This window comes from Phycodurus eques, chromosome 6 (genome assembly GCF_024500275.1).
Source record: "Phycodurus eques isolate BA_2022a chromosome 6, UOR_Pequ_1.1, whole genome shotgun sequence".
NCBI lineage: Eukaryota > Metazoa > Chordata > Actinopteri > Syngnathiformes > Syngnathidae > Phycodurus > Phycodurus eques.
This window is the reverse complement of record NC_084530.1, coordinates 9390925-9417692: the sequence shown is the minus strand read 5'-3', so window position 1 is coordinate 9417692 and position 26768 is coordinate 9390925. Positions and strand designations below refer to the sequence as shown.

At 39.7% G+C, this 26768-nt stretch overlaps 2 protein-coding genes across 4 annotated transcripts; both read right to left on the bottom strand.

The window, feature by feature from the left end:
- Window positions 1–1790: 1790 nt before the first annotated feature.
- On the bottom strand, window positions 1791–11263 carry caly (calcyon neuron-specific vesicular protein). Its single transcript, XM_061679836.1, has 5 exons — window positions 10825–11263; window positions 7340–7481; window positions 6993–7103; window positions 5299–5412; window positions 1791–2791 (listed from the first exon to the last, which is right to left on the bottom strand). The coding sequence occupies exons 2-5, from the start codon at window positions 7469–7471 to the stop codon at window positions 2552–2554; spliced, it is 597 nt and encodes a 198-aa protein (XP_061535820.1). The 5' UTR covers window positions 7472–7481; window positions 10825–11263; the 3' UTR covers window positions 1791–2551.
- A 35-nt stretch (window positions 11264–11298) lies between these two features.
- Window positions 11299–24974, bottom strand: nsmce1 (NSE1 homolog, SMC5-SMC6 complex component). 3 transcript variants are annotated; one of them, XM_061678580.1, is made up of 8 exons: window positions 24737–24974; window positions 24160–24279; window positions 22966–23087; window positions 21175–21252; window positions 20894–21037; window positions 20035–20151; window positions 19784–19910; window positions 11299–17289 (listed from the first exon to the last, which is right to left on the bottom strand). In XM_061678580.1, the coding sequence occupies exons 2-8, from the start codon at window positions 24263–24265 to the stop codon at window positions 17270–17272; spliced, it is 714 nt and encodes a 237-aa protein (XP_061534564.1). In that variant the 5' UTR covers window positions 24266–24279; window positions 24737–24974; the 3' UTR covers window positions 11299–17269. The 3 variants fall into 3 exon arrangements, with proteins under 3 accessions (XP_061534564.1, XP_061534563.1, XP_061534565.1); XM_061678579.1 differs by lacking the exon at window positions 24737–24974 and adding an exon at window positions 24502–24719; XM_061678581.1 differs by lacking the exon at window positions 24737–24974 and adding an exon at window positions 22134–22240 and having other exon boundaries at window positions 24156–24246.
- Window positions 24975–26768: the final 1794 nt, after the last annotated feature.

The following is a 26768-nucleotide window of genomic DNA, read 5'->3' as shown; positions in this document are numbered from 1 at the left end:
GACATTAAGGGGTCAACAGATTCTTAAAACAAATCATCCGTACCACTTATCCTCACTCGGGTCGCGGGTGTGCTGGAGTCTATTCCAGCTCTCTTCGGGCAAGATGCGGGGTACACCCAGACCTGGTCGCCAGCCAATCGCAAGACATATAGAAACAAACAACCTTTCACCCTCACATTCACACCTACTGGCAATTTTAGAGTTTTCAATGAACCTACCATGCATGTTTTGGGGATGTGGGAGGAAATCGGAGTACCCGGAGAAAACCCACGCAGGCACGAAGAGAACATGCAAACTCCACACAGGCGAGCCCGGATTTGAACCCAGGTCCTGAGAACTGTGAGGCAGATGTACTAACCAGTCGTCCACCGTGCCGCCTAAAAGAAACAGACAACAAAAAGTAATGAAACTGCCCTGCACAAAAATGACTCCACTTATTTTGTTGCATAATCTCTGCAACTAAGCAATTTATGTAACTCAAAATGAGACACCTTGTGCCAGTTCAGGGTGTAGTCCGCCTTTCGCCTGAAGTCAGCTGGGATAGGCTCCAACACCCCGCGACCTGCACAGGACAAGCGGCATTGAGAAAGGATGGATGGATACTGTAGTTTTCAAATCAGAGTTCAAGGATAACAGTTTGTTCAAATTACTTTAAAATGGGGTTTGGTACCCAAAAAGTGCTTGCAATATCTCAGCATTATTTATTACATATTACAATGTGAAAGTGGGGTACAGATTTTATCAAGAGTCATGGAAGTTGACGCAAATGATTTGCTTTCGCCAGCCACAGAAATGATGTGGAGGGCCGGATGTGGCCCCCCGGGCTGGGAGTTCGACATGGCTGCTATTTGGTTTTATTATATCCACTTGATACTCTTTTCATCTGAGAGGTGTGGTTTAAGGATTAAAATGTTTTTTTTCTTTTAACAGTATTTGATTTCATCTTATCAAATTACCAATTGTCATCTTTTGCGTTAATGTTGTTTACGTGTTCGACTCTGTAGCATGTATTTTGAGTAACTACTGTTTCAACGAATCATGCGTAACTACGGTATTGATGTACTATATGCTGTACTAATCTATTATTTGTACAGTTGATTATACAGTATGGGGACGCCAGGAAGATTAGGAAAGAGCTACGGCACAAGCTCATGAGGATGTCGGCAGTGGCTGATGCTTAAGACAGTCATTGATAGTTTCACCAAAATACTTTGCCTACATAATGTATTTGTAATAGTACTATATAACTTCTGAGCCGGATGAGGACGTTTCACAGACCCTTGAAAGCCACCACACCTACACCACCAAAAAATAGTCAATATCCAAAGTAATTTAGCATATGACCGCCAGCACTCAGCTGAAAATTGCAATCATCATGATTTCGAGTTTGTAACTACGACGGTTGGGGCGCGCTCTAACTAAGATAGCTAGCTTTAAACAGCAAACAATGGCGGCGTGCGCTCGAGCCATCTTATTTTCCGGATCACACTGAGAGAAAGCGCATCGTTAGATTTACTCTCAAACATCCCCGCACTCGTTAGATTTACTCTAAACATCCCCGCACATCCAACACTGTGTACTGTATAGTTCATACAAATAAGACGCTGCTCATGGAGTTACGTGCACGTGTTTGGCTGATGCCAATGTCATGCAGACTTCAGGCCGGACAAAATTGCTGCGCGGGCCGGAATTGGCCCGTGGGCCGCGAGCTTGTCATGTCTATTTCAGAGGAACACTGAAAAAGGAAAGACACTTGTGAATGAAAGAAATTAACCTTTTTATTTGTCTCCATGCAGTGTCATTTGGGCAGATGGATGTGATGTAAGGACAAGATGCGCTATAATCTCACACTCCACACACATTCAAAAACATAACCATTTTAAATAAACAGGAGCTGGGAAAGGAGCAAAGGCAATGACACAGACACATTCAAAATGAATCTACAATTAGTTGTACAGTAACATAAGATATATTTGCTGGAATAGCAAACATGTTGCACATTTCAATAAAGATTATGACCAACCGCAATCTACAAAATGTAAATGTGTAATTCTAGTAGCTACAGCAGATGCATTCATATTTCCAAAATCACAATGAAACATTACTTTATGCCATTGCATGTACATTTACTTACATACTATTAATAAAACGACTTTTATTCTTGTATGGGACATGACATAATCAGTTTCGACACGCAAACATGTCTTATTTAAGAAAACAACTTTCATAATGATAGCACAATTTCAAAATTGTCCCGCAACAGCAAATGTTGACAACAAGCACTTCTCATTAAAATGTCATCTTCCACCATGAGAACATACACCACAAATATGTATGCATAGTGTGGTGTACAGTGCATAAGGGAAAACACACTTAGAATTAGTTTAGTCACAGCTCAGTAAAACTGCAAGTGACATTTTCAAACATTTTAATAACATTCTTGCCTCTGACCGCAACCTCTAATATGCGCAAACGCGCCTGCACACACACACACAATTTGATTACTGAAGCACCACTGACTGCCCAGTGAGGAAAAGAAGCACACTAACATTCACTCATCTCCCCTCAGTTCACCTTTGACTCGCTGGCTGTCATGTTTAGCGGTGTCAGTCTCCTTCAGAACTCTGATGACCGGCAACCACGGCGATGGCATCTCAGGCGCTGTCCTCTTGACCTGGTTGATGCGGCTGAGGGCTGCATACAGCCCAGAGTTAGCGCTGCCTGGGATGTCTGCGGGATTCTGCTGCTCGCTGGAGAACGGCTCCAGAGCGGCTGGAGAGCAATGCCTTTGCTGTTCACACAGAAAGAGTAGTCCGACACATGTGGTCACATCCGGGGCCTTGACATGCGAGAACCTTATCTTTGGTTTTCCTTTTTACAGTGGCTTACTTCTTTTTACACTTGTAAGAAGTTAGTAAGAATGTTCAAAAGTAAGTGTTGTACATTCATCATTAGTCTTTTGACGTCCTCATGTTGATAACGATAGTGGTTACAGTTCAAATTGTTACTTTCCTGTACTCTTCATACACGTTTTTGATTAAAACAGTTTGACCCTGTTGTAGTTCATTACTATTTCCATTGTTTTCCTCCAAAATCCAAACAAGTTGGCATTCAACCAGCATCCTGGAATGGATTGCGTTTGGCCTTCAAAGCGCCACTGTATTAGCAAGCAACTAGGCTTGATTATAAAGTGAAGCAGGTCTGTTGGATATTTGGGAAGTTAGTTATTTGGCAGCACTAAGCAAAAGCTTTTGAAGTGATTTTCACAAAATTATATGGAGGGATAGGGTATAGGCCAGAGAGTGTTGAAACAAATTTGGGAAAAAGCTTCAAATTTACTTGAAGGTGTGTGTGCCTCTTAAAATGTTACTGCAAATACAAGTAGACTTGACACCGATTTTATCGGCCTTATCGGTATCGGCCGATAATTACCATTTTATGCTGATCGGCTTTAATGTCATAATTCGCCGATACGATCAATGAGGTCATTGATCGGCTCCGCAAAAGACATTTACTCCGCGTCGCCATCATGCACAGTATATTTGAATCCAAAAGCTAGTTTATTTTTAGCCTTGTCGCGTGTCTCTTGGCGTAGTCCTGTAAATTCCTGACGGCCAATAAAGTTATTAAAAAAATAAAAAATAAAAACATGTCAGCGGTGTGGGACAGACAACAAACATGTAAGGCCCGGATCACAGTACAAGACAAATTTGCTCTTTCACGATTGCATTATGTCAGACTACTGCAATAAAATCTTGTATTCCGATCCCACAGCATCCCGTTTTTTTCCCAATCACTGGGCTTCATCGTGTCGCGACCGGATACACTCGTTACCATGGCAACGACAACAATAATGGATACACTCGTTACCATGGCAACGACAACAATAATGGATCGCGCCGTGTGTTTGTAAGAACAAAATGGGGGAAAACGTGTTGGTGGTCACCAGTGCTCAGGAGAGGACGTTTGTTTAAGGCTTGCTTGAGGTATGTTCCCGTACTTTTAATACGATACGCCTCGCAAGCAGGCAACAAAAACGTTCTGTAGCCTAGCAAGCTAGTGCTAGCACGAACGGTTGTACGTAAACATGCTGCCGTTCTGTCGAATCATGCTCTAACGTTTCGGTGGGGGTGATTTAATTAGTTAAGTTAGCACCCATTATTTCCGTCATATTGTAATGTTGGTTGGACCTGACTGATTAAAATACACGATCTGACTATAGCAGTGATTTCCAACCTTTATGGAGCCAAGGAACATATTTTACAATTGAAAGAAGCTCACGGCACACCAACAAACAAAAATGTCACAAAAAATGGATATATTAATTACTGTATTTACTTCCTGCCATCTAATAGAAAAACATTAATTTGTTCTGTCTGTCACTATGCCTCACTGGCATAAATGGTGGAACAAAGATACATTATTTATTGTAAATATAGGTTTTTGAGCAATTATGCACACAAGTATATACAGTAAATGAACAGGTCATTTAAATAGACACATTCCTCCATCATGTGATGGGATCGGTGATCGTTTTTTAAACTCGCTGATCGGTGATCGGCCCCAAAACTCCTGATCGTGTGAAGCCTAAATACAAGTGTACAAATTAGATTTTGAGACACTCACTCATTTGTCAAAAAGAAATTATACATGGAATTCAATTTCATTTGTCAAACCAGGTGAGCAGACCACAGACGAGATTTTCTTGTAATTCTTAACTACCCAAGTTATTACCGTATTGTAATTGGATTGCAATGCTTGCATTTCAATAAAATAGGATAAATTGAACAATAACAACACCCACACTCGTTTTTCCATATCTCCAGCGACGCATTAGCGGTGAAAAAAAATGCTAAAAGCAACTGTATCCGGCAAAAAACTTCAAAGGTTCCCCAGTCCTCCTTCCCTGCTAAGCCTTTAATCACAGTTTAGTCACGCTCAGTCCTAATTAAAGACCCCTCCGATTCACAGGCGGGCATCCCAGCCGCTGCCTGACCAGAAGCCAAGCGCCGTCCCTCCCTCTACCCCGTCTCTCATTTTCTCCTGCGAGAGAGGTTCTTTAACTAACATGCGTGGCGGCGCTGCCTTGCTACACGATGCCCCCGAGGTGTCATTATAATAATGACTTTCCTGCTCCAGTGTTGAGAATATTCTACTCAAGTGACGGATGTGAGGGTGTGCCGGGAAACAAAGTGCCGGATGACGAGCCACATTCTGTGTTCTACTGCTATAAAGCACACTTTGGACTGGACGACTTAATAAGCTACTCCCTTGTGTTTGGGGTTGTGTGTTGTGTACCTGAAGGATGAAACCCTCTGGGCAGGTAAGACGGTTGTACCACATGGCTTTGTACATGAGCAGGAGGAAGAGGCTGGTTAGGAAGGCCAACATGATGAGGATTAGACCTGTGATCTGAAGAACACACACAGACACACTCTCATGAACACATGCATGCAGCATTTATAGCTAAAATAGCTACAATTATTCAGCCCTTGGGCAACGTTTACTGCATTTTTATTTGGCGAATGGTAAGAAATGTTTACTGCATTTTTATTTGGCGAATGGTAAGAATAATCTTTTAGCTGGAAAAGGCCCAAGTGGCAAAAGACTGTACAAAGTTATGTTAGGGATATTAAATATAGAAATTATTTTGAAAATTATGAATGCCCCAATCTTATTGGACAATTATAATCTTTTGCACCATTCTAAAGGTTCTTAATAAGGTCTAGCATCGGGGGTAACCCAAAATAATCAAAGAATCACTTGGAGCCATTTTGCACAGAAAACAAAAACATAAACACACACACATAAATTGAAACAAGATCATCATTACTTTAGTAGTCGTACATTTTGTGACAACTTTCTTTGGTGGTGTGCCATGAGATTTTTCTAATGTAAAATGGGTGCCTTGACTCAATAAAGGATTGGAAACACTGGACTAATCAACTAGTTGATTCATGGACTTTACGACTCCACAATGACGTTTAGAGTTTGAAGTCGACTAGTCATTTATCACGTTTCAGGAGGAGGCAGAGCCACTTGATGCAACAGATGAGTGTACTCAGTTAAATTATTTGATTTAAATTGTCTTCTATTTCTGAAGAAAATTCATGATTATTTGCAAACACAAATTCCCACCATACAGAACAGGTTTCCCAATTCGGCCCAAATGTGCAAATTTTACCTGGCTGTCCAACGACAAGCATACCAAGTAGGAGGCTTTTTTTTTTTTACTCTGTCTGGAAATACCTAACATGCAACAGCGGGCGAGCCTTCACCCAGCATATGTCGATTTTATGTAAAATATGTTTTATGTAAAACAGTTGAGTTGTTGATGTATTTGCTATTCTGTGCATGAGCCGTTGTCAGCAAAGGTAGATAATTGAAAAGCATAGACTTCTCTCATCTGACTTTTTTTCATCAGTGGAAAGAAAAGAAAAAGATCAATGACATCAGCGACTAGTGTCGACTTAAAAAAATCTGATGTCATGCAACCTCTGGTGTTGGTCATACGAGTTAGATGATTAGTAGTGGAGTAATTCATATAGCTGATTTTCATGAAGCTTGGAATTCATCAATTCCCACTCACTTCATTCATTGTCCTGCAACTGACTGATAATTAGAGGTATAGAAAATGGATGTCAACTATTATTGAAATTATAGTACATCTCGAGCCCGGACTTAACACCCACACAAGCATGAAGAGAACATCCAAACTCCACATTGGATTGCTGGAGCTGAGATTGGAACCATGAACCTCAGAACTGTGAGGCAGAAGTGCTAACCACAAGCTCGTTGTAAATTAGACATGCATCAGGTGACTCAAAAACAAAAACAAAACAAAACAAAAAAATTCAAGTGCAACCATTTTGGGGCATTCAGTTTTTGGACAACACAGTAAATTTAATTAACATTTGCCTCATACTTTGTACAGTATGTATTGCTTGTTTCTTTTTTTTTTGGGTGGGGGGGGGGTATCGGAACTAGAGTACCTTGGCTCTGTCAGAGACATCTTTGTACAAGTTGATGTTTAGCTTCTCAATGCTGGGCATAAACAACTTCTTCTTCTGCAACTGGTAATGAGTGGACGTCTTCACAATAACCTGAATCGAAAAGAAATGTGCAATGAATCTTAGTGCCTTCCTACTAGGTAGACAAGTTGTAATTGAAGAATAAATGTGAGTCAACCATGTCTTTAAAAAACCTGCTCAGATTAGAGGGAAGATGGCAGCAAGATGTAATCTGCTCACTCCAACTGCAGTGTTGCTACGGGCAGCATGTTGTGGTCATTGTGCAACAATATCAGCAGAGAAAAGCAACCGTAATAGGCCGTATTTACCTTGTCTGCAAAAGACCGCTGCAGCTGGCTGACCTCCAGGGGTGTGATGAGGGGGATGTTATCAAAGCCATCATCTGCAGCGGTCATCTGCTTCTCCATTTTATCAGACAGACTCGTGCCCAGCTTCACCATGACTGCACTGCTGCGGGCGGGACAGGCAACTTAGACTTACTATGAGTTAGAGCGAGAGGGTCTTGATGAGAACGACAAACACCATAGAGATGCTAGAGATGGGCGCAAGAAATTCATTTACTACAAAGTAAACATGGAGAGAGCAAAGCTTGATCAGTTTTTATTTGCTGTAACTATTGCAATACCGTAGATTTCGTGGACCAAGGGTGGGCAAACGTTTGTGCTCAAGCTACAGATGCGCAAGGTACACACAATGTGCATGTTTACTCTATAGATAAAATTATTTACCTGTTTTTTTATTTTATCATTTTAAACAAACCAATTAACCAATTATGTAACACAACATTTTTTTTAAATGTGTATGTAATTGTTTTTATTATACTTATATTTTTATTATATTATTTGTGATAAAAATGAACCAGTTATTTAAAATGATAAATAAAAAAAAACTAATGAAATAAATATTTTAACAAATTATTTTTTAGGAGGCAAATGGCTAAATGAATGCAACAAATATAACAGGACTCGATTATATAAATATTCGTTGGGCCAGAATAAAGAACTGAGCGATGACCCTGGGCCATACTTTTCCCAACCTTACCATTGACTGTCACGAGGCAGGGTTTGAATTTGACATGCTTATGTTATTCTGGAGTTACTTTATTAATTTATAATTGGTTGGTGTACACTAAAACAGAAACGTAATGATTTAAATCTTATTTGTTTCAATGCCAATCCTTTAGCGATATGCTGTAAAATTGTATTCACACAAGATGAATTAAAATGAAAAGAAAATATATTATAGCCTGTTCTTTTAGCCATACAGTATGCTTTAAGGAGATTTCATGGATTCTTCAATTTTAGAAACGATGGACGGCTAGAAGAACGTAGTTATCTTAGCATATAGGCAGAAAAGAAAACGATTCTGATTTAAAACTGCTTAGCAAGCTCAGTAATTAACATGTAATGAATTTGGAACGTTTTCTTGCAATGTTTTTTTTTTTTTTTTTTTTTTTTTTTTTTTAATACACATGAATGGAGACTACCTCTGCCATTACTAATGGAAACTAAAGTGAAATTGGCTTGCTTGCCCAATAATACATCTACCGTAATTATATTATTGTTTTTGTACAATTACCAAACAACGTGCATCTGTTAACATGAAATTGATTAAAGGTACTCATCTAGACAATTTCAAGCTCACCAAGAACCAAATGAGATGTTTTCAGTGGAGATAATTGGCTGACACAATCACACCCCAACAAGAAAGCAAATTATATTGTACTAGTAATCACACATAAGTCTGCAATACTGCATAATAATGTGGAGACATAGTGCAGAACTGTATATGAATTGTGATGTGTGAAAAGCTGGCTTATTCCTGTCAATGGGGTCATTGGTTTTGAATTTAAAAAATGTTATGATTCATCTGCCAGTTTCATTCAAATCACTGGTTTTTACTGTTTACTATGGTTCTCATTGATCCCATGTCTTCTCTCTCACTTCAAACAAGTGAGCATCCAAATGTGGCAGGAAGCGGTAATGAGTCATTCCTCGGTCATTCACGCAGCGTAACGATGAAGAAGCCACTGCCCCCCTGCTGTGCTGACTCACTGACGATACACAACCTGACCGATTCCAATAAGCCCTTTTTCTTATACACATTATGACAATAAGAGATGTCAGATGCACTTGTGGCAACATAAAAATGAATATAAATTGGCAGCTGTCAGATAGTACGGAGGGATTGATTGATGTTGACCTGAAATCGTAACAGAGGCAAAACAGTGCAAACCGTGACCAACGTGTGAAACACCCAAGACTCACACTGCCCTTTGTGTTTGAAACAAGCCGTAATGGCGGTGTGAACGTGCACTTTAGACACGTCAATGTCCCGCTTTGGTAAGTTTTGTCGGAAAGGGACAGGCAAATAAATCTGTGGATTGTGTCTCAATACGTTTGTCCATCAAATGCATCTTTGGACACAGAATCCAATCACAGACAGTAAGCAGCAGCTCTCTAAGGAAGGCCATTACTCAAGAATATCCAATGTTCTCAGTGTGTGGGTGGGTGCTGGAGGAACGTGTGAGGGCGATGAATCATCCTGATGAGCATCTGTGGTTACCAAATGAACTGGGAGCCTCTAAGAAACACTAAATGGTCACACATCTGAAAACAAATCAGCCAAATGGAAGAGCTGTAAATAATATTAAATTTCATTTGAAGACATTGTACATCCCTGTATGTATGACTTATCTATATGACAGTTGTAATAGTACATAGACATCAATGTTAGTATGAATTAGGGATTCATCATCACAATTAATCGATTTATCGATTAATTTAGAAAATATTCTATTGTCAGTGTTGAATTGATGGTTGATTAATCATTTCTTGAAGCAATTGAGGCAACATGCAGTACGCTACTAGACTGCAACCAACAGAGGCACTGTTGATTCAGTTTTTTTATCTTAAGAACATGGCGTAACCTAAGTTGAAATACGGTCAACCCTCTTTCATTACGGGGGATATGTTTTTTTACACACTTATCACACGTTTTAAACACATTTCAACATGCAGTATTAAAGCACATTGTAAAATCTCATTAAAAAACAATCACTCAACAACAATCACTATAGATTGCAGATTCCTACAAGAGGCAGATATGTTTCCTAAAAAAAAAATGTGCGATATAACAGTGGCACCAACGATGACTGCGATAAAGGAGAGAAACACTGTACATCCATGTTATGGAAATTCCTTTGGACATCATGATCGAGCGCAATACATCAGAGGCACAGAAACTACAGTTCAAAAACATAACAGATTGATTGATTGCATTTGCCCCATAATCAATGAAGGAAATGTTTTCAAAAGCCCATCCATTGTGTGAATACCGAGTTGTGTGTGCTTCTCAAGTTCAGGTTGCGTGCCTGTGCAAATGTGAACTTGCTGCATTGAAGCTACATTAACAAAGGAGGTGCAGTCAGACAAAGAGCATCAATGCAACAACAAATCCACACGACATGTAGAACTAACAAAAAACAACAACATTTTTTTATTGTTTTCGTTTCGTTCTGTATGATGAGACGGATGCACCTCCTCTAATGGATGTTGTGGGATTACTATCTAATGCGGCCAACATTGAAAAGAAGACACCCACTACCAATAAAGGTCCAGTGACTGTCACCGACAAGGTAAGCGATGATGTCTGACTAATCAATGACGATCAAATGAAAAAATATTTCTTTACACTGAGATTGTAACAGCAGGGCTGTGTTATTTCAGCATCTACTGTATTTCTCAGCCTCTAAACACAAGCTGCTGCAGTCTGGAAAAGAGAATTAACTTACTGCGGATGTCTCTGCTCTGTGGCCAAGTGGAGGTGATCGCACGCTACTGATGCTGCCGGGGACTTGCTGTGAAAGATGGTTGCCGTGGTGATGTTTTGTGACCGGACTGCGCATGTCACCCGGCTTGCGGCAGCTTCTGGAAGCTGAATGTGAACTCAGCCTTGAGAATCATCTAATGGAAAGTCAGAGATTGATTGATAGTCTTTAATAAAATCATATTAGCAGCATTTACAGATTTAGCTGTAAAAGGCCTCAGAGTTTGTGCCAGTTAATATAAAAGTAAACACATTCCCATAACTGGAAGTCAATGACAAATGACAAAAGCAGTCATTTAGTTCATGATAACCAAATAGCACATATCATCATGGCTCATGTCATAAAAACACACAGGAACTAAGACACGAGACGAAACTAGAACTATTTTATGGATAACATTCAAACATTATTCAACCAAAAAAAAAAAAAACTTGAATGAATTGATGCAGAGTCTATGCCGCTAAGATAAAGGAAACATTTTTCTATTTAGTCATTCAAAAACAGATAGTTCAAAGTTCATTTTTCTTTTCAAGTTATTATTGAAATGTGTTTGGATACGAGAAAAAAATGGTGGGGCAAAAAGCACTCACATACCAGGAAAACTGCGGTACCCCCAGATCCATTTTCTATACCACTTAATCAGTTCAGGGTCACGGGGAGCTGGAGCCTATCCCAGCTGACCTCGGGCGAAAGGCAGACTACATCCTGGACTGGTCGCCAGGAAATCACAGGGAGGGCATATACAGAGACAGACAACCGTTCACACTCACATTCACTTCATCACTGAGTGGGAAATTAACCCACACTTCCTGCACCAAAGTCAGGCGAGTATATCAGTGCACCATCAGTGACATTAGCACCCAAACATACCTAATTCCATTTTTTCTTCCAATGATAATATGAAAAATCAGAACCCCCAAAAATAGAACATTTTGGATGCATGCTAAAACTTCATTACGGATTTTCTCACAGGGACGGGGTAAATATTTCATAAACAATCGAATGAAAAAGCATAAATACGGCAGTAACAGAACAGAATGATGTATTATTATCGTGCTGTATATGAAATGTCATAATTACAGTAAATATTAGGATGAAAAGTATTTCTTGGCCATAACAAATAACTAATTAAACAATTGGAATTTTCAGTAAGGTCAAAAAGAATAGTCTGGAAAACAATCCGTCTTTGGGTTACTTTGTTGAAGCTTCAATGAGGCACAGGTCTGGCCGAGTGCGAGCAGTCTGCCAAAGTGTACAAAAAAAAAGGATTCATCAGAGCAGGGTTTTTATAGTATATGAACACGAGATGTTTGCGACAAACTGATTTCTGTTTATCGGGGTGATAAACAGGTCAAGTAAAAAGCAAAGTTTGTGTGGTTGACAGCTTTCGGGACGAATCTTGCAGGACAACACATACAGCATAAGTGGAATTTGTAAAACAGCACAAGTTAATGTCAACCTGCTTTCAAAATGATTACAGAGAAATTAATGACGTACATTTCCATAACACCATGAAATGGAATGAAAACCAGTAAGTACGTACCATGGTAAATGAATGTGCCTTTTGCTTACAGTGATCCCTCATTTATGGTTAACTATTCAAGAATTCACCTATTTGCGTTTTTTTTCTTTGGAACTGACCCTCCATCATTTATTGGCTGAAATTTTGGTGCTCTTTATATAATACCCTAAGATGAATGCCACCAAAGCCCTGTCTAATGGGAAAGTAATAATTGGTGTCAAGGAAATAGGTTGAAGTGATACATCTCGACTGTTCTAAAATAGGTTTACTCCAGGTTGTCAGTGTATAAATCAAATGATCTATAAACTATTTATTTTAGGGTAATGTACAATGAATTTAAAAACAAAGTGTTTTGATATCAAGGTTTGTGGTATACAGTATTTACTGTTTAAAGTGTTTATATTTGCCTACATTAATATTTTGGGGGGCGTTCACCGCCAGTTTTTTTTCAATTCGCAGCTGTGTTGAGTTCCTAATCCTCACAAACAGCAGGGCCTGAAAGCACATCGAGTGATGTAGCCAAACCCGACTGAACTTCTGCGCAGTGTGCAGGGTTCGGCAACTAGTTACATGAGGGAAGTCGCCAACTGTCTTTTCTATTTTTGTATTATTTTTTTTTTGCGATGGTCAGGTCCAAGTCTGGTTCGGCGGCATTGCACAGTGTGCGTCGGGCTTGAGGATACGCTCTCCTCCGAAACTTGAACTGTCATAAGTCGGGACCGCTGTAAACTCTGACCTGTATGTGCATGGTCTAAACTGTGTTTTTTTTTTTTAGGACAAGTTGGAATCTGAATTGAAGTATTTTTCTAAAGGTTCCCCAGAATATCCCCAATGGTAAGGGAAAAACAATTATCTTGTATCCTTGCGCATACTGTAAATGTGTCAAGAATACACTGTAAGTACCCTCAGGCGGATATTAAAAAAAATAGTGTTTCCCAGCCTTTATTGAGCCATGGCACCCATTTTACATGACAAAAATCTCACAGCACACTACAAAAGAAAAATGTCATAAGGAGTATGAACACTGAAATAATCGTTTCAGTTTACTCAGAAATGGACTTACTCAGTGCAAATCTGGACCTGCTTAATTGAACACAAATCTGATACTCGCAGGACATCATGACCTATTCTGCTGTATAAATGGCAACAGGTAGCTATACAGGTTAATTGTACTTTCTGCCATCTAATGGAAAAACATTTAACTATGCTGCCTGTCACAATACGCCACTAGCATCGATAGATGAACAAAGATATATTTGTAATTAAAAAATTCCAGACAAATCAGATGAAATTAGGTAATTCCCAGAGCACCCCTGATTATCTCTAATGGCACGTGTGCCATAGCACCCCGGTTGGAAATCATCGTTATTAAAAAAATACATACATTCATTTGCACTTCTTTATCCTTTCACTTAACTGACAATGTCTCTGAGCATTTTCCCTTTTTCTTAATTGTGACTCAGCAGTTTCTTCAATCTTTTCCACTGAGGTTTCTGGAAATCATGTGTATTATTAACTTCGTGGTGGTAATTTAAAAGAAAGCTCCTTTCAAGTTGGACAGAGGGTCAAAGGCTAGTAATCTGGGAGCACCCATATCATACTTGCATTTAACCTAGGAACAGATATCAAGTGACCTCAGTGACCTGCAAATCTTCAAACATTTTGATATCAGTGACATACCGCCAGAGACAGCACACTGAAAATGTTTCGTGCTGCACAGTGATCTGGAGCTCATTGGGAGACTGCAAGGGGGAGCTGAAGCATATGAAGATGTTTGTCTACAAAACAGAGAAAAAGGCTCTTCGTATGTGTGAGACAAGTTTGTTAAAGAGAGCTTTGAGAAAAAGCGAGCGGACAGAACAGGCTCAGCTGTAGATTTAGCTCAACCTTTTCGTGGGGGAAAGGGCCCGTGCCATTTCCCTCGTTGGCTACGCTTGGCTTTATGAATTCATTAGGCCTGGAGGAAAGCAGCCGTCCAAAAATCTGAAGCCCCCTTGCACAACCCTCCGTCCTCTCCCAAACCATCAGTTGAGGCTACATTTATTACTTTGACATTTTCTTGACACCAAAGTGGAGCATCTATTTGTTGCACAGAGGTGTCATCGTCACAGTGTGAGAGACTGACAGTCCTAGATGAGAGGGATTTTTTTTTTTTATTGAAATGACAATCAATTAATCTGCAGAACAGACACTGTGAAATGAAATGTATTGACGTGTATCATTTTTTTGAGTTTTCAATAATTATTTGGACTCACAGGTATGTATGTAAAATAATATTGAAACATTTTGTAAGTTTTTGTATAGTTTATAAAATTGAACATTTTATTCATACAACTTTATATATTTTCATATTTCATGTAAAACCATCTGACTGCTCTTATGCTATACCAAAGGCATTGCCAAAAAAAATTAATTAATGGTTAGTCAAACTGAATACCTAATAAACTTATTTTAGACACTGCAACACTACTGTTTTAAATCTAAAACAGCTTGCTCACTTCAGTTTTATAAAAAGAGTATTCTATAAGCATTTAACTCAAACATTTTATATCAGTGAGTGGATAGCAGCCACAGAATATAAAAAAGTTAAACATAAAAAAAAATCTAATTATCATTATTACGGTTGACACGAGATCATCACATACATATTGGTGGGGGGGGGGGGGGGGGATACCAATATTAATGTTGGGTAATGTTCGTTACATCATCTACTATCAGAGAGTAAGGACTGAAATAGAGTAGATGAAATGAAGCAAAATTGCCATGAGTAAGTGTTTATTCAAACCTTTACAGTGTTTTAGACAAAACCATGCTATGATAGAAGGGGTACCAGTAGTGTGAGTTTACCATAAGGAGAAGGCTACGTGGTTGAGGTTTTATGCAAGATCCAGGATAACACTTTTGTTAGACCCACAAATCAACTTTAAAAATACTTCCTTTCATATAATATTTTGAATATGAATTATTGTGATATATATATATATATATTTATTTTTTTTGGGGGGGGGGGGGGATACGTACCATGAAATATTTTTTTCATGTAAAATGGAGTAAAACAATCCTTTTTTAAAGTTAAACAGAATGTTATTAATACCTAAATCTTAAAATGCAATACCATTTTTATTGATCTGATTTATTCCTGCATACAATTAATATAATTCCGCAGGTATAAATGAAAAGAGTGTTATTTTCTTTGACATGAGCGTCTGCTTTGTTGCTACAATGGCATAAAAATATACTTTACTGCCAACTTGTACAATTTGTTGATTGACGTGTACTGATAGTTAATCTTTACAGTTTTAGCAATACATTTATAGGTGGAACGTTTTCAGTGTAAATCGCAGTGCGGGAAGCATTCATATAAAGGTAAAGGAATATCGAAACGGATGTGGTCAGAGAATATGTCATCAAAAAGATACAATTAACATAGGTTGTTTCGTGTGTAGCTTAGTAAGAGCTCACAGACGCCAACAAATTTAACCGAGCGCGCCATCACGTGGGCAAGGGACCACATTGCAAGACTATTCAGTTGACGGTACAGTCGGCCTACTTCTTGGAAAGATGAATTAATAGATAATGTCGCGAACAGTGACGCCGTCATTTTGAGTATCCAGCAAAGTAACGCGTTACTTTTACCAGGTTTTTCAAACCAGCAAAAGTTACTCTCAGGTCTTCAATGCCTCACACACACAAAATGTGATTGGGACGGGATTGTTTACTCTACAATGCACAGTGACGGTACATTAGCATTTAAGTGTAAAGTAATGCACGAGTTCACTTTACCCACACAATTTTTATTTTCCATAGTAAAAAGCGTATTTGATTGGTTTTACTTTTTAATTTACAGATTAAGAATACAGTTTTACTGTCGTGTCAAACAAGCAATGCCTTGTGGGCTAATTATTTACACCGGAACGCGAAAGGACGTTGTCACTGAAGGACTTACAATACTCATCTTAAATAATATTTACAATTCAAAGTGAGAACTTTCAAGTTCGTCTGTAGTCCAGACTATGAGCTGGTGTAACACGCTGCATGGCTGACGTTACTTAAGTAAGTGCTTCTCCCGCCGTCCCTCACCCACAGCTTTGCTAGTTAAACAGTTGCGTTATCTTGTCACCTTTTCTCGCTCTTCGCATCAAAATTACGATGGTGGGAGCAATGGTGTGTGTGTACGCCCAATATACTTTTGAACTAAATCAGTAAAGTCAGTTACTTTTAAGATCAATAAATTAGTAAAGTAACAGTGACATTTTCCAGGTAACTGTGGCAACACTGGTTGCTACTAAGATCTGGACAAGAGAAAAAAAATAATCACAGGAACAGTTAATTGGCAAAGATGGCGTTACGGCAAAAGTACTCCCTCACAGAAGTACTGTACAGATACTTGGTTAAACAAGTCAAGTACAAATACTGATGATCAAGCAGCAATGTTGTAACTCTGTCTTGCGTCTTACATTTTATTCACTAATTAAAAGAGCAGGATCAGCACCCAGACTGGGAAAACAAATATGCGAGCGTCCATATACATTTTCACTCATGGAGGGAGCTCTTCATAGACGTCAGCGTTTATGTGGTGGATGGCCATATTGCCGAGCAAAAATACCCCACCACCAACTTCACTGAGCAATCAAGTACAAGCCAGAATTTAGCGCTGTTAGCTAACAGTAATCTATACATCCAACAAAACACAATGCACCTCTGCTTACCTTTTTGAAGAGCCATCACACACAGGGGACGGGGGGGGCACATGTCCCATACCTTCCAAGTTGTAGTCATATCAGTAAAATGTTTAAGGTTGAGTAACAATTGTGTTATAAGATTTATTCAAATATATACAACTTTGTTTACAAACACGTGATCCCGAGGTCTTCATTTGCTGGATTCTTACTGACGTTCCTCGATTTCTGGAATTGACAGAACATTGAGATTTAAGAAGAAAAGAAAATACAGCGGTACATCCACTTTACGATTAAACCGACTTATGAGCTTTTCGAGATATGAGCTGTTGCTCGGTGGATTTTTTATCTCGAGTTGGAAGTAAATATGTGAGTTACCAGTCAGCCCCGGTCCCTATCCCACTCCACTCCACTGTATATGCATGATGTAAACTTCACAACAAGCAATAGACAATAAGAAGCAGTGAATCAATCTTCAAACGGCTTGCTTTTAACTGTTTGTCATTTCCCATTTGAAGTTTAAACACAATGAGAATTACACATTCTGTATTTACCCAAATCACGTAACTTATAAAAGGTCTGCTGGCTTAATGCTAACACACAATGCAAAACACCATAGACTGGCTAACAAAACCAGCATCTTGTGTTGCAGTAGTTCTAACCCTTTAGGCAGCGGATATTTGAACACAAACGGTGCAGCAACACGTGGACAGACACTACAACGATAGTCACAAGTAGGGATGTTCCGATCCAACTTTTTCCCATCCGATCCGATACAGATATTGCAGCTTTGAATTTGGGCTCGGATCCGATATCAGCAGTAATAATACATACTTTACTTATTTTGTAGTATGGAATGTTAGAAAAGGCTTGATGAAATGATATTACAGAGAACAATGATCAACAACAGTAGGTAAGTTGGGTTTGCACTATATTGCCTCCTTGGTGGCCATGGTGCACACACCAAAAGGGGCACAATGTCAATGGGCATTGAAGCATGAAATCACAATTCTCAGGGCATTGAACAGATTGCAACTTGGACCGCTCTGGATTTCGTAGAGGATGTTTTGACTCATCTGCTTCATCAGTTAATGCACACGGGCTAGACACAACAAGCTGTACACAGGCTAGATACGACACAGTTCTAGCTCTGTCTCATCTAGCCTTTTGCACATGAAGTAATGAAACTGTTCGGATGAGAGGTGAAACATCGAAGACAACTGGAACAGTCCAGTTGCAATTAATTCAATGCGTGAAGATAAAATTACCTGGATGAATGAGAATATTCACAGGCATGAAATCATGATGTACAAATTGTTTAATTTTCTACATTTGATTGAACTAATTCACTGTCGTGGTTAGCACATCTGCCTCACAGTTCTGAGGACCGGGGTTTTATTTCCCGGCCTTGCCTGTGTGGAGTTTGCATGTTCCCCCCGTGCCTGCGTGGGTTTTCTCCGGGTACACCCGTCTCCTCCCACATCCCCAAAAACAACCGTGGTAGGTTGATTGAAGACTCTAAATTGCGCGTAGGTGTGAATGTGAGTGTAAATGGCTGTTTGTTTCTATGTGCCGTGTGATTGACTGGCGGTCCCGAAAATTGTTGGGATAGGGTCCAGCACACACGCGACCCTAGCGAGGATAAGCGGTACAGAAAATGGATGGATGGATAATTCACTGTTGTGGAAGGTATATTCGTTAACTGACACAGACCGTTTACTGCCACCGACAAATATAATTGTCAATATTTGTTCATCAGGTAGGTGTGGAAGAGGATCTCGCCCAGCTTGTCTGGAATTCAAGCTTCTACATAATTGCCATGATGAACAGACGCTATTAGATGGATTTGCTTTGGATTTCAGGTCGTAACAGCTTTTGAGTTGAACATAAAGATGAGGGGAGAATCTCATTATCACGCTGGAGAGAGATGGAGCAAGGAGATGGTGAAGGAGAGAAAATGCCACCCCGTCGTAAGTCGGACAAGTTTAGGCACCTGACACGCGAACAGAGTATGTACAGTGGATCACTGCATATTCACGGCTCAGCATTTGGGGAGTTGCCTATTCGTGGAATTGTTTGGGAAGTTATGCTCCGTTATTCGCAGAAAGCCCCACTTATTCATGGGATTTTTTCCCCCCGAGCCTGTGCTTATTCGCATAATGAGCATCAATTATTCGTGGATTTTCACTATTTGCTGTCGGGCCCGATCCCTATCGCCACTTCACTGTATATGTATGGCATAAACAGAGCATACTGTAAGTTGCAGTAGGTAGCAGAAAGTGTGTATCGCAACCCTGAGAAAAGAAGATGCAGTTCATGGAGTGAACGAGGAAAGCCACATAAAAATAAATGCCACTGACGTTCAACTCGAGCCATGCAATGAATTAGAGTTGCTCACAGCACATTTCTTAGTTGTACTGTATATCTGTAAATAAACTGATTTTTTTATCAAAAGCCCTTTCTCAGTTTTGTTTTTGTTGTTTTATAGATCAAACTGTCAGAAAACATTCGATTTTTCTTGTTTGTTTTTCTTCTTTTTGTGGGGCTAGAACGGATTAATGCCAGTTCCATTCATTTTATCGGGAAAAGATTTGCGATACGAGTGTTTGCGTTTGGAGCGTGGTCACGGAACGAACTAAACTCGTAAGCCAAAGCACCACAGTTTCCAACAAGAGACAAGCGTGCATGTTGTGTGTAGTCTGAGTACAAAAAGAACACATACCAGGGATCTCATGCGGCCAAAAGTCTTTACAAGCGGGGCAGCGAGGCTCAGTCGTTCCTCGGAAGAATCTGGCCATGCATGGGTTGTGCATTTTTATGCCACATGTTGGATTCTCACACATTTGGCTCTGAAAAATGAAAGGATTTGTTCACTTGTTGGTTTAACGCAAAAGCATCAATGTCTGTCTTAAAGACTTAGATCCAACTGGTATTAAGGGTTCCTTGGTGAAATGTTTTTTGGGAAGGGTGGACCTGGAAGGCAATGTTGCGACAGATGCGGCACACTTTGACCTGGTCTTGATACATAGTGCGAATGTATTGCTCCATCTCGATGATACATCTGGTGGATAAGCAGTATTCGCCCTCTTTCTGCAGAGAATGAAGAATTACAAAAAAATATATATATATATTTTAATTTGACATGGTTTACGATTAACACAAATCCATTACAAACATGAATGAAAAAGCCCTTTGCCAAAAAATGTTGTGCCTGTTCAGCCACACTTTCAATCGCCGCCGTACACTGTTGCACACATACACACTTGCTGTTGGTTCTTCTTCGTTGGTGGTCCGCAGACCAGGCATCGAAAGTAGGAAGCACATTTTTTCCAAATGTGAACAATTCTTGGAGAATCAGAATGTTAGTCCCGGTTCCAATCAATTCTCGAAGCCCAACCCGGGTCACATGGCTCCTTTGGTATATTAATTACCTGCCTCTGCTCCAAATTGTAGATATGAATGTGAGTGGGAATGTTTGTTTGTCTATACGTGTCCTGTGATCACCTGATGACCAGGGTGTACCCCTCCGATCACCCAGTCAGCTGGAATAGGTTCCAGCACACCCTTGACCCGAATGAGGATAAGCACTAAAGAAAATAAACAGATGCTTGGATGTACTAAAATGTTTTGTGTGGTCTGCAAAAGCATAATCTACAAAAAAATAACTGCCAGAACATTAGGTACACCTGCAAAATCTGAGATCCAAAATATGAGCTGAAACAAAATGTCTGCCATGTAAGCCTGTACAAAGATAACTGCAAATATGATACCTTATTCTGTTATCTTAAAAACACCCTGCAACGAGCAATAACTCCAAAGTTGTTTTTCTTACCTCAGTGAGCCAATTGTCACGCACAAATCGATTGAGCAGCTGTTCTGTCTCTGTCTTCTTTGTTTTTTGGGGCAGGGTGATGGCGGAATTGAGAATTTCAGTGGAGTAGGCCCTGCCAGTGTCCGAATCCATGACCAGGTCCATCTTAACATAAAGAGTGCACAACTATCACAAAACGCTCACAGTGGGTTCACCAATTTTTATGTCACTTTGTTGAGAATTTGTAAAACGTATTGTCGGAAAGTGTCCCAAAAAAGTTAAGTGTACATAACTGAACGCACTATTTTCCGGAAAACCTCCAGTTCATGATCAGCGTAGTCAGACGTCATTCTGGTGACATCCGTTTCAATCATGTTAACCTGGACAGCAGTCATATCAAAGTCATTAATAACAACGCTGAGAGATCATCTTACCTACTGGAACAACATTTTCATCCAGACAGAAATTAACATACAACTACTGCTGAATTATGAACCGCTCTCTTCTTTTTTTAAAGTGGAGTAAGGAAGTATATCTGTGCCATTTTTTTTTTTTAGATGTTGAAAAAAATCAGTTAGGAATTTCGATGCTGAAAACAATTCAGTGATAGAAATTCGATGCTAAAGAAATTCTGTGCTAGAAATTTGAATTTAAACTCCGATGATACACAGATATACTTCCATAGGCTGGGTCCAAAACGTTTGCATGGTTTAAACAAAGGGTGCCCTAATTATGAACATCCATTTTCTTAGCAGCCCACAGCCTTGACTAAAATGAACATTTGACTTGGGGTTCTTTATAACCAGTATCAATATCAAACCTATGAACTAAAAGGCAATGTCTGTGGAATTACCCCCATTGACTTAATATTAATTAATGTTTCAGTTAAAAGTTAAATATAGCATTGTTAAAATCGTTATTTGGCACTTTTTATCACGTCAAATGGTTTACAGTATATGTAGGTTTTAACTTGACTTTGTGTTTTAAGCTTGTAGCATTTTATTTTGAAAGGTATGCACCGGAACTCAGCATTTTGGCAACGAAAAGTAACTTCACACAGCACCAGTGATTTATTTATTATGGATGGAGCCAAATGCTATAAAACGATTAATTTCCTTACCCACTGATGAAGCACAAGGTTAGTGTTTGTGATACTGTGAGACAACATTATGTGAATTTTGTCCCAATTCATTGTGATGTAAAGTTGCTACGGTGAAGTTTTAGCTCAATGTTAAGCTTTTTTTCTGTCATCGACTCGTACGTTGGTTTGAAGACTAAAATAAGCGCAAAAACGCTCTGTTGGTTTTTGCCTCTTCTTCATTGGTATTCGCCACATCATCTTCGGGGTCAGCAGACTCGGCATCGAAACTGGGAACAAATTTACAAACAACAACAAAAATTTGAACAATTCTGGGAGAACCGGAACGTTCCAGTCAGTTCCCAATTCTCGATGCCCAACCCTACTGGTTTACAGTATGAGTCAGAGTGGTTGGTGTATTTGCCTTAAAATTAGCAGCCTGACAAAAACTGGTAAACTGGTATTTTTTCCAGATCAGAGGTTTTAAACTAATCTTTAATGTTCAGCCTATGAATATTCTCATTCATCCAGGTAATTTCATTCTCAAGGCATTGAATCGATTGCAACTGGACTGTTCTGGTTGTCTTAGAGGAAGTTTCGGCTCTCATCCAAGCAGCTTCAGGTTGATCTCCAGCATTTGTCCTCCTTTATTAGTAATATTCCATTTCGATTGGAAGTCCAGTTTTGAGAGATTTTTAAGACTGTGACAAGTCTGCGTATCGACAGGAAGTGGAGCGGCTAGAACTTTAGTGCGGCCGACACAACCTGGAGCTGAACACGCTCAAGATCGTAGAATTCAGCGAGCTTCGTTTGCCACGGCTGCCCCTCACGCTGTACTATCATATTAACACTTTGAGCTAGAAAGTGATTATTTCAATATTTCTTATCGGAAAATATGTTTCAAAATGGTCGAACAGTGGCCTGTAATGGATTGTGCTCAATCATCCAGGTTCCACTGCACTTTGTGGCCTGGAAGAGACCATGTACCAATGATGCTGTGATTAACATCACTCACCAAAGCATAGTGTTGCAGACCGCTGTCTTCACACATTCCTTTTCTAATCTGCATGAATATGGGCTCCAGATTAGAGTTGATGGTATCAATATAGTCCTCAAATTGGTCTGGGGCATGAACGGCTGGAAAAGAAACAAAACAATACAATTATTCATCTCCAAATTATTCGTTTTCTATATTTCACGACTAAATTACATTCCTATGGTATGATTTTTCACAGGGACACACTGATCCTCCCGGTGGGATGTGCATGGAACATCTCACCAGGGAGGCGTCCTGGAGGCATCCGAATCAGATGCCCCAGCCACCTCATCTGGCTCCTCTCAATATGGAGGAGCAGCGGCTCTACTCGGAGCTCCTCCCGATCACATTTTTTTGCACCCGAGTCTGAGTCTTTGATTTTAAGTGTCTGCCAATTGAGAGCCTAGATCCGATACATGTAACTACCAAAACTCAACTTTTAAAAGAACAATCCAAATGTAAATGAGTTTCAAGTAAAATAATAATATTAAAAAGTAGGGATAAAATACAATATATATTTAGCAAATATAAAGAATTTTGGTAATCCTAATTGACCTAAAACAGTCTGATTTCAGGTCAGTCAGGGGGGAAATGACTATATGCTGTTACTGCTTTGCGCGCCTTGGCCTCTAAGGGGCAGTGTGGTGCGATGCATGCATGGAGCTACACGTTTTCAGTATCAAACAAATAATAATTATGTCGTGATAGAACAATTCAACTCGTTTTTCACAGATTAGGAACAATATACGTAAGTATTGTTATATTACCTGTCTGTATGTGTGACTACGGACTTTGTGTGTAAATATTAGTTATTTGAAGGTCAATCCCACCTGTGATCTAATGCTAATTCTAGCTAGCCTGTCAATAGCAAGATCTTTGTACCTTTGGATTATTTTGTAACTCTGTGACATTAAAATGTCAGAAAATAAGTAAAACCTCTTTTTCACCCAATCTCGATCATCTTAAAATCACGTGATTGAACCCTATTTTTATCACGTGATCGGATAGGGCTTTCCCTATTAAAAACATATTTAGTAAATTGGAAAATGACGACGATAAAATAACTGCTAATGCGCCCGTTATCTTTGTATTTTTTTTTAAATCAAGAGTAATGTATGGAAAAGCCACCTGTGCAACCATGTGTAAACAATGTTCATTTGTATACTGACTCACTGTTCTGGATACTGCAACAATGCTGATGGAGTTGCTGTGCAGTTGGTTCGTCAACAATGCCCCTGCGCATCATTGCCTGCAGGAATCTTCTATGGCTGTCATCCATTTGGTGTCGCGGCTCTTTAAATTCGAAGAAAAAGAGTGATGTTATTTCTAATATCTTTGTAAGTAACATGGAAAAGGTGTAACAATCATATAGTCCTAAGTAGTTTAGCTTCGTCTGGGTCACACCGCCAGCCTTAGTTAAAGTGGGAAATGATGGCACTATTTGCGTTCTTACGCACATTAAATTTCTATTTTGTTGCTATAGGACGTCGTTTTCAAAATAGAGTCAAACATTACCAGTGTCAAGGCAGCTTTAGGAATCCAACTCGTGTTCTTTCTAATAACGTTTCTGCCACGCCTGCCCCATAAATATGACGAGTACCTCAGTCAGTGAGCTTGTAGCAGCCTGGCTCACCGACGTGCCGAAGTGGCGGCCATGTCGGAGAGGTCAGAATTCCCATCAAAGGCTTTGCATAGACATTGAAATTAATTCATAACGTACTCAGTTCTGAAACATTTTTACAAGGTTTACCTTTTTGTCAATGTTGAAGCCTGTGCTGTCAATACAAAACAAAAAGCAGTAGCACAAAACTCTTTTTTGCTATGAAACGTTACTCCCAGTTCTGTCGTCGCAATTGTACAGGGTAGAATGTTTTTTTTTTGTGCGGCGTTCTATGTAACCGTATGCCTCACAATGTACCCGGCATCACTGGTCTTTTGGTTCTCTTGCCGTCCACACGGAATGCGCAGACGACCCTCCTAGTTTAGTGTCGCCGTGCGCACACTGCTTAAAAGGGGCGTGCCGTAGCTACTTATTCATACGTATTCACATCTATGGCCTGCACGATCAGCGGTACGCATGCGCAACAGGTCGGCCATCTTTGACGGCGAGCGACAGCAACCATACTGCGACGAAAGGCGTTGATAGCGCCTGCACGATCTGCGTTGCACTTGTTACAGTAGAAAGGGTGGATATATTTAAATCATGGGTGTCAAAAATGTTTCTATTTTTCTCCGGGCCACACTTATAGTTATGATTTCTTTTCTCCTTAAGACTGTGAAACCACATAAAGTAGGGATGTCCCGATCACAATTTTTTTGCACCAGAGTCCGAGACTTTGATTTTAAGTGTCTGCCGATCCGATACCTCGGCTTACATTAAGAGCGTATATCCAAATTTAAAAGTTCTATCTTTTTATTATCCCGCCCCTAAATTTGACGATACACATACTGTATTGAACTACTCAAAATGTGTTTTGGCCCAACTCAGGCAACTTAATTTGTATCTCTTTATTTTATTTTATTTTTTTTACTGAAAATCCTTGAGTAACGTGATGGAAAGTAAAAGCTAATGATTTTACCAAATACATGAAATGAGAATAAATAAGATAAGAAATTAAGTTGTAATAATGTGAAATGACACAGGGAAAATGTATTGAACACGCCAACTGGTATTTATTTAACACTTCGTACAAAAGCCTTTGTTTGCAATGACAGCTTCGAGATGCCTCCTGTATGGAGAAACTAGTCGCATGCATTTGCGCTGGTGTGATTTTGGCCCATTCCTCCACACAGTCTTCAAATCTTGAAAGTTCAGTGGGCTTTTATGGACCTTGAGTTTCAGTTCCTTCCATACCTTTTCGAAAGGATTCAAGTCACGTGATTGGCTGGGCCATTGTATCAGCTTAATTATTTCTTTGAAACCAATTGAGAGTTTCCTTGGCAGTATGTTTAGGATCATTATCCTGCTGAATTGACCACACTCGTTTCATTTTCATCATCCTCGTAGATGACACCAGATTTTTGTAAAGTATGTCTCGGTAGATTTGCTCGTTCGTCCTTCCTTCAATAATGTGATGTTTACCAGTACCATTCTCTGAGAAGCAGCCCCACACCATCATGTTCCCACCCCCGAACTTTGCTGCTGGTATGGTGTTTTTAGGGCTAATCTGCTGTGCCATTTCTCATCCTCACATGGTGTGCATTATGGCATCCAAAGAGTTCAATTTTGCTCTCATCCGACCATCTTATTTTCTCCCAGTATTTAACTGGCTTGTTCAAATGTTGCTCAGCAAACGTTAAACGAGTTTTGACATGTTTTTCAGCAATGGGGTCTTGCGTGGTGAGAGTGCTTACAGGCCATGGCGGTGGAGTACATTACTCACTGTTTTCCTTGTGACAACCGTACCTGCTAATTCCAGGTCTTTTTTAAGCGCTCCACAGGTGGTCCTTGACTCTTTGACAACTCTTCTGATTATTCTTTGTAGTCACCCGTCAGAAATCTTGCAGGGAGCATCTGATTCAAGGCAAATTTATGGTGGTATGATTGGCTTTCCACTTATTATAGCCCCAACCATGCTCACTTGAACATTCAGAAGCTTAGATATGCACCTGCAACCAATGTCATCATTATGTTTTGCAACAATTAGTTTGCGATGGTCAGCTCTCTCCTCTTACCCATCATGAGATGTCTTGACTCACACCTTGGCAATAATGAGACCTTTTTGTAGGCCATCAATTAGGACTGAACCAGCGTATATTCATGTGCACTGACAAGGGGCTGG

Bases quoted from the DNA above. Each gene is read 5' to 3' on its own strand.
- nsmce1 (XM_061678580.1), bottom strand. From the start codon at position 24,265: ATGGATGACAGCCATAGAAGATTCCTGCAGGCAATGATGCGCAGGGGC. The intron at 21,253-22,965 runs GTGAGTGATGTT...ACTGCTGTCCAG, and splicing joins GTCTGCAACACTATGCTTTG to GTTAACATGATTGAAACGGA. The intron at 21,038-21,174 runs GTGCGTTCAGTT...CTTTATGTTAAG, and splicing joins TGGAGGTTTTCCGGAAAATA to ATGGACCTGGTCATGGATTC.
- caly (XM_061679836.1), bottom strand. From the start codon at position 7,471: ATGGTGAAGCTGGGCACGAGTCTGTCTGATAAAATGGAGAAGCAGATG. The intron at 7,104-7,339 runs GTAAATACGGCC...TTTTCGATTCAG, and splicing joins AGCGGTCTTTTGCAGACAAG to GTTATTGTGAAGACGTCCAC. The intron at 2,792-5,298 runs GTACACAACACA...CTGTGTGAACAG, and splicing joins CAGAGGGTTTCATCCTTCAG to CAAAGGCATTGCTCTCCAGC.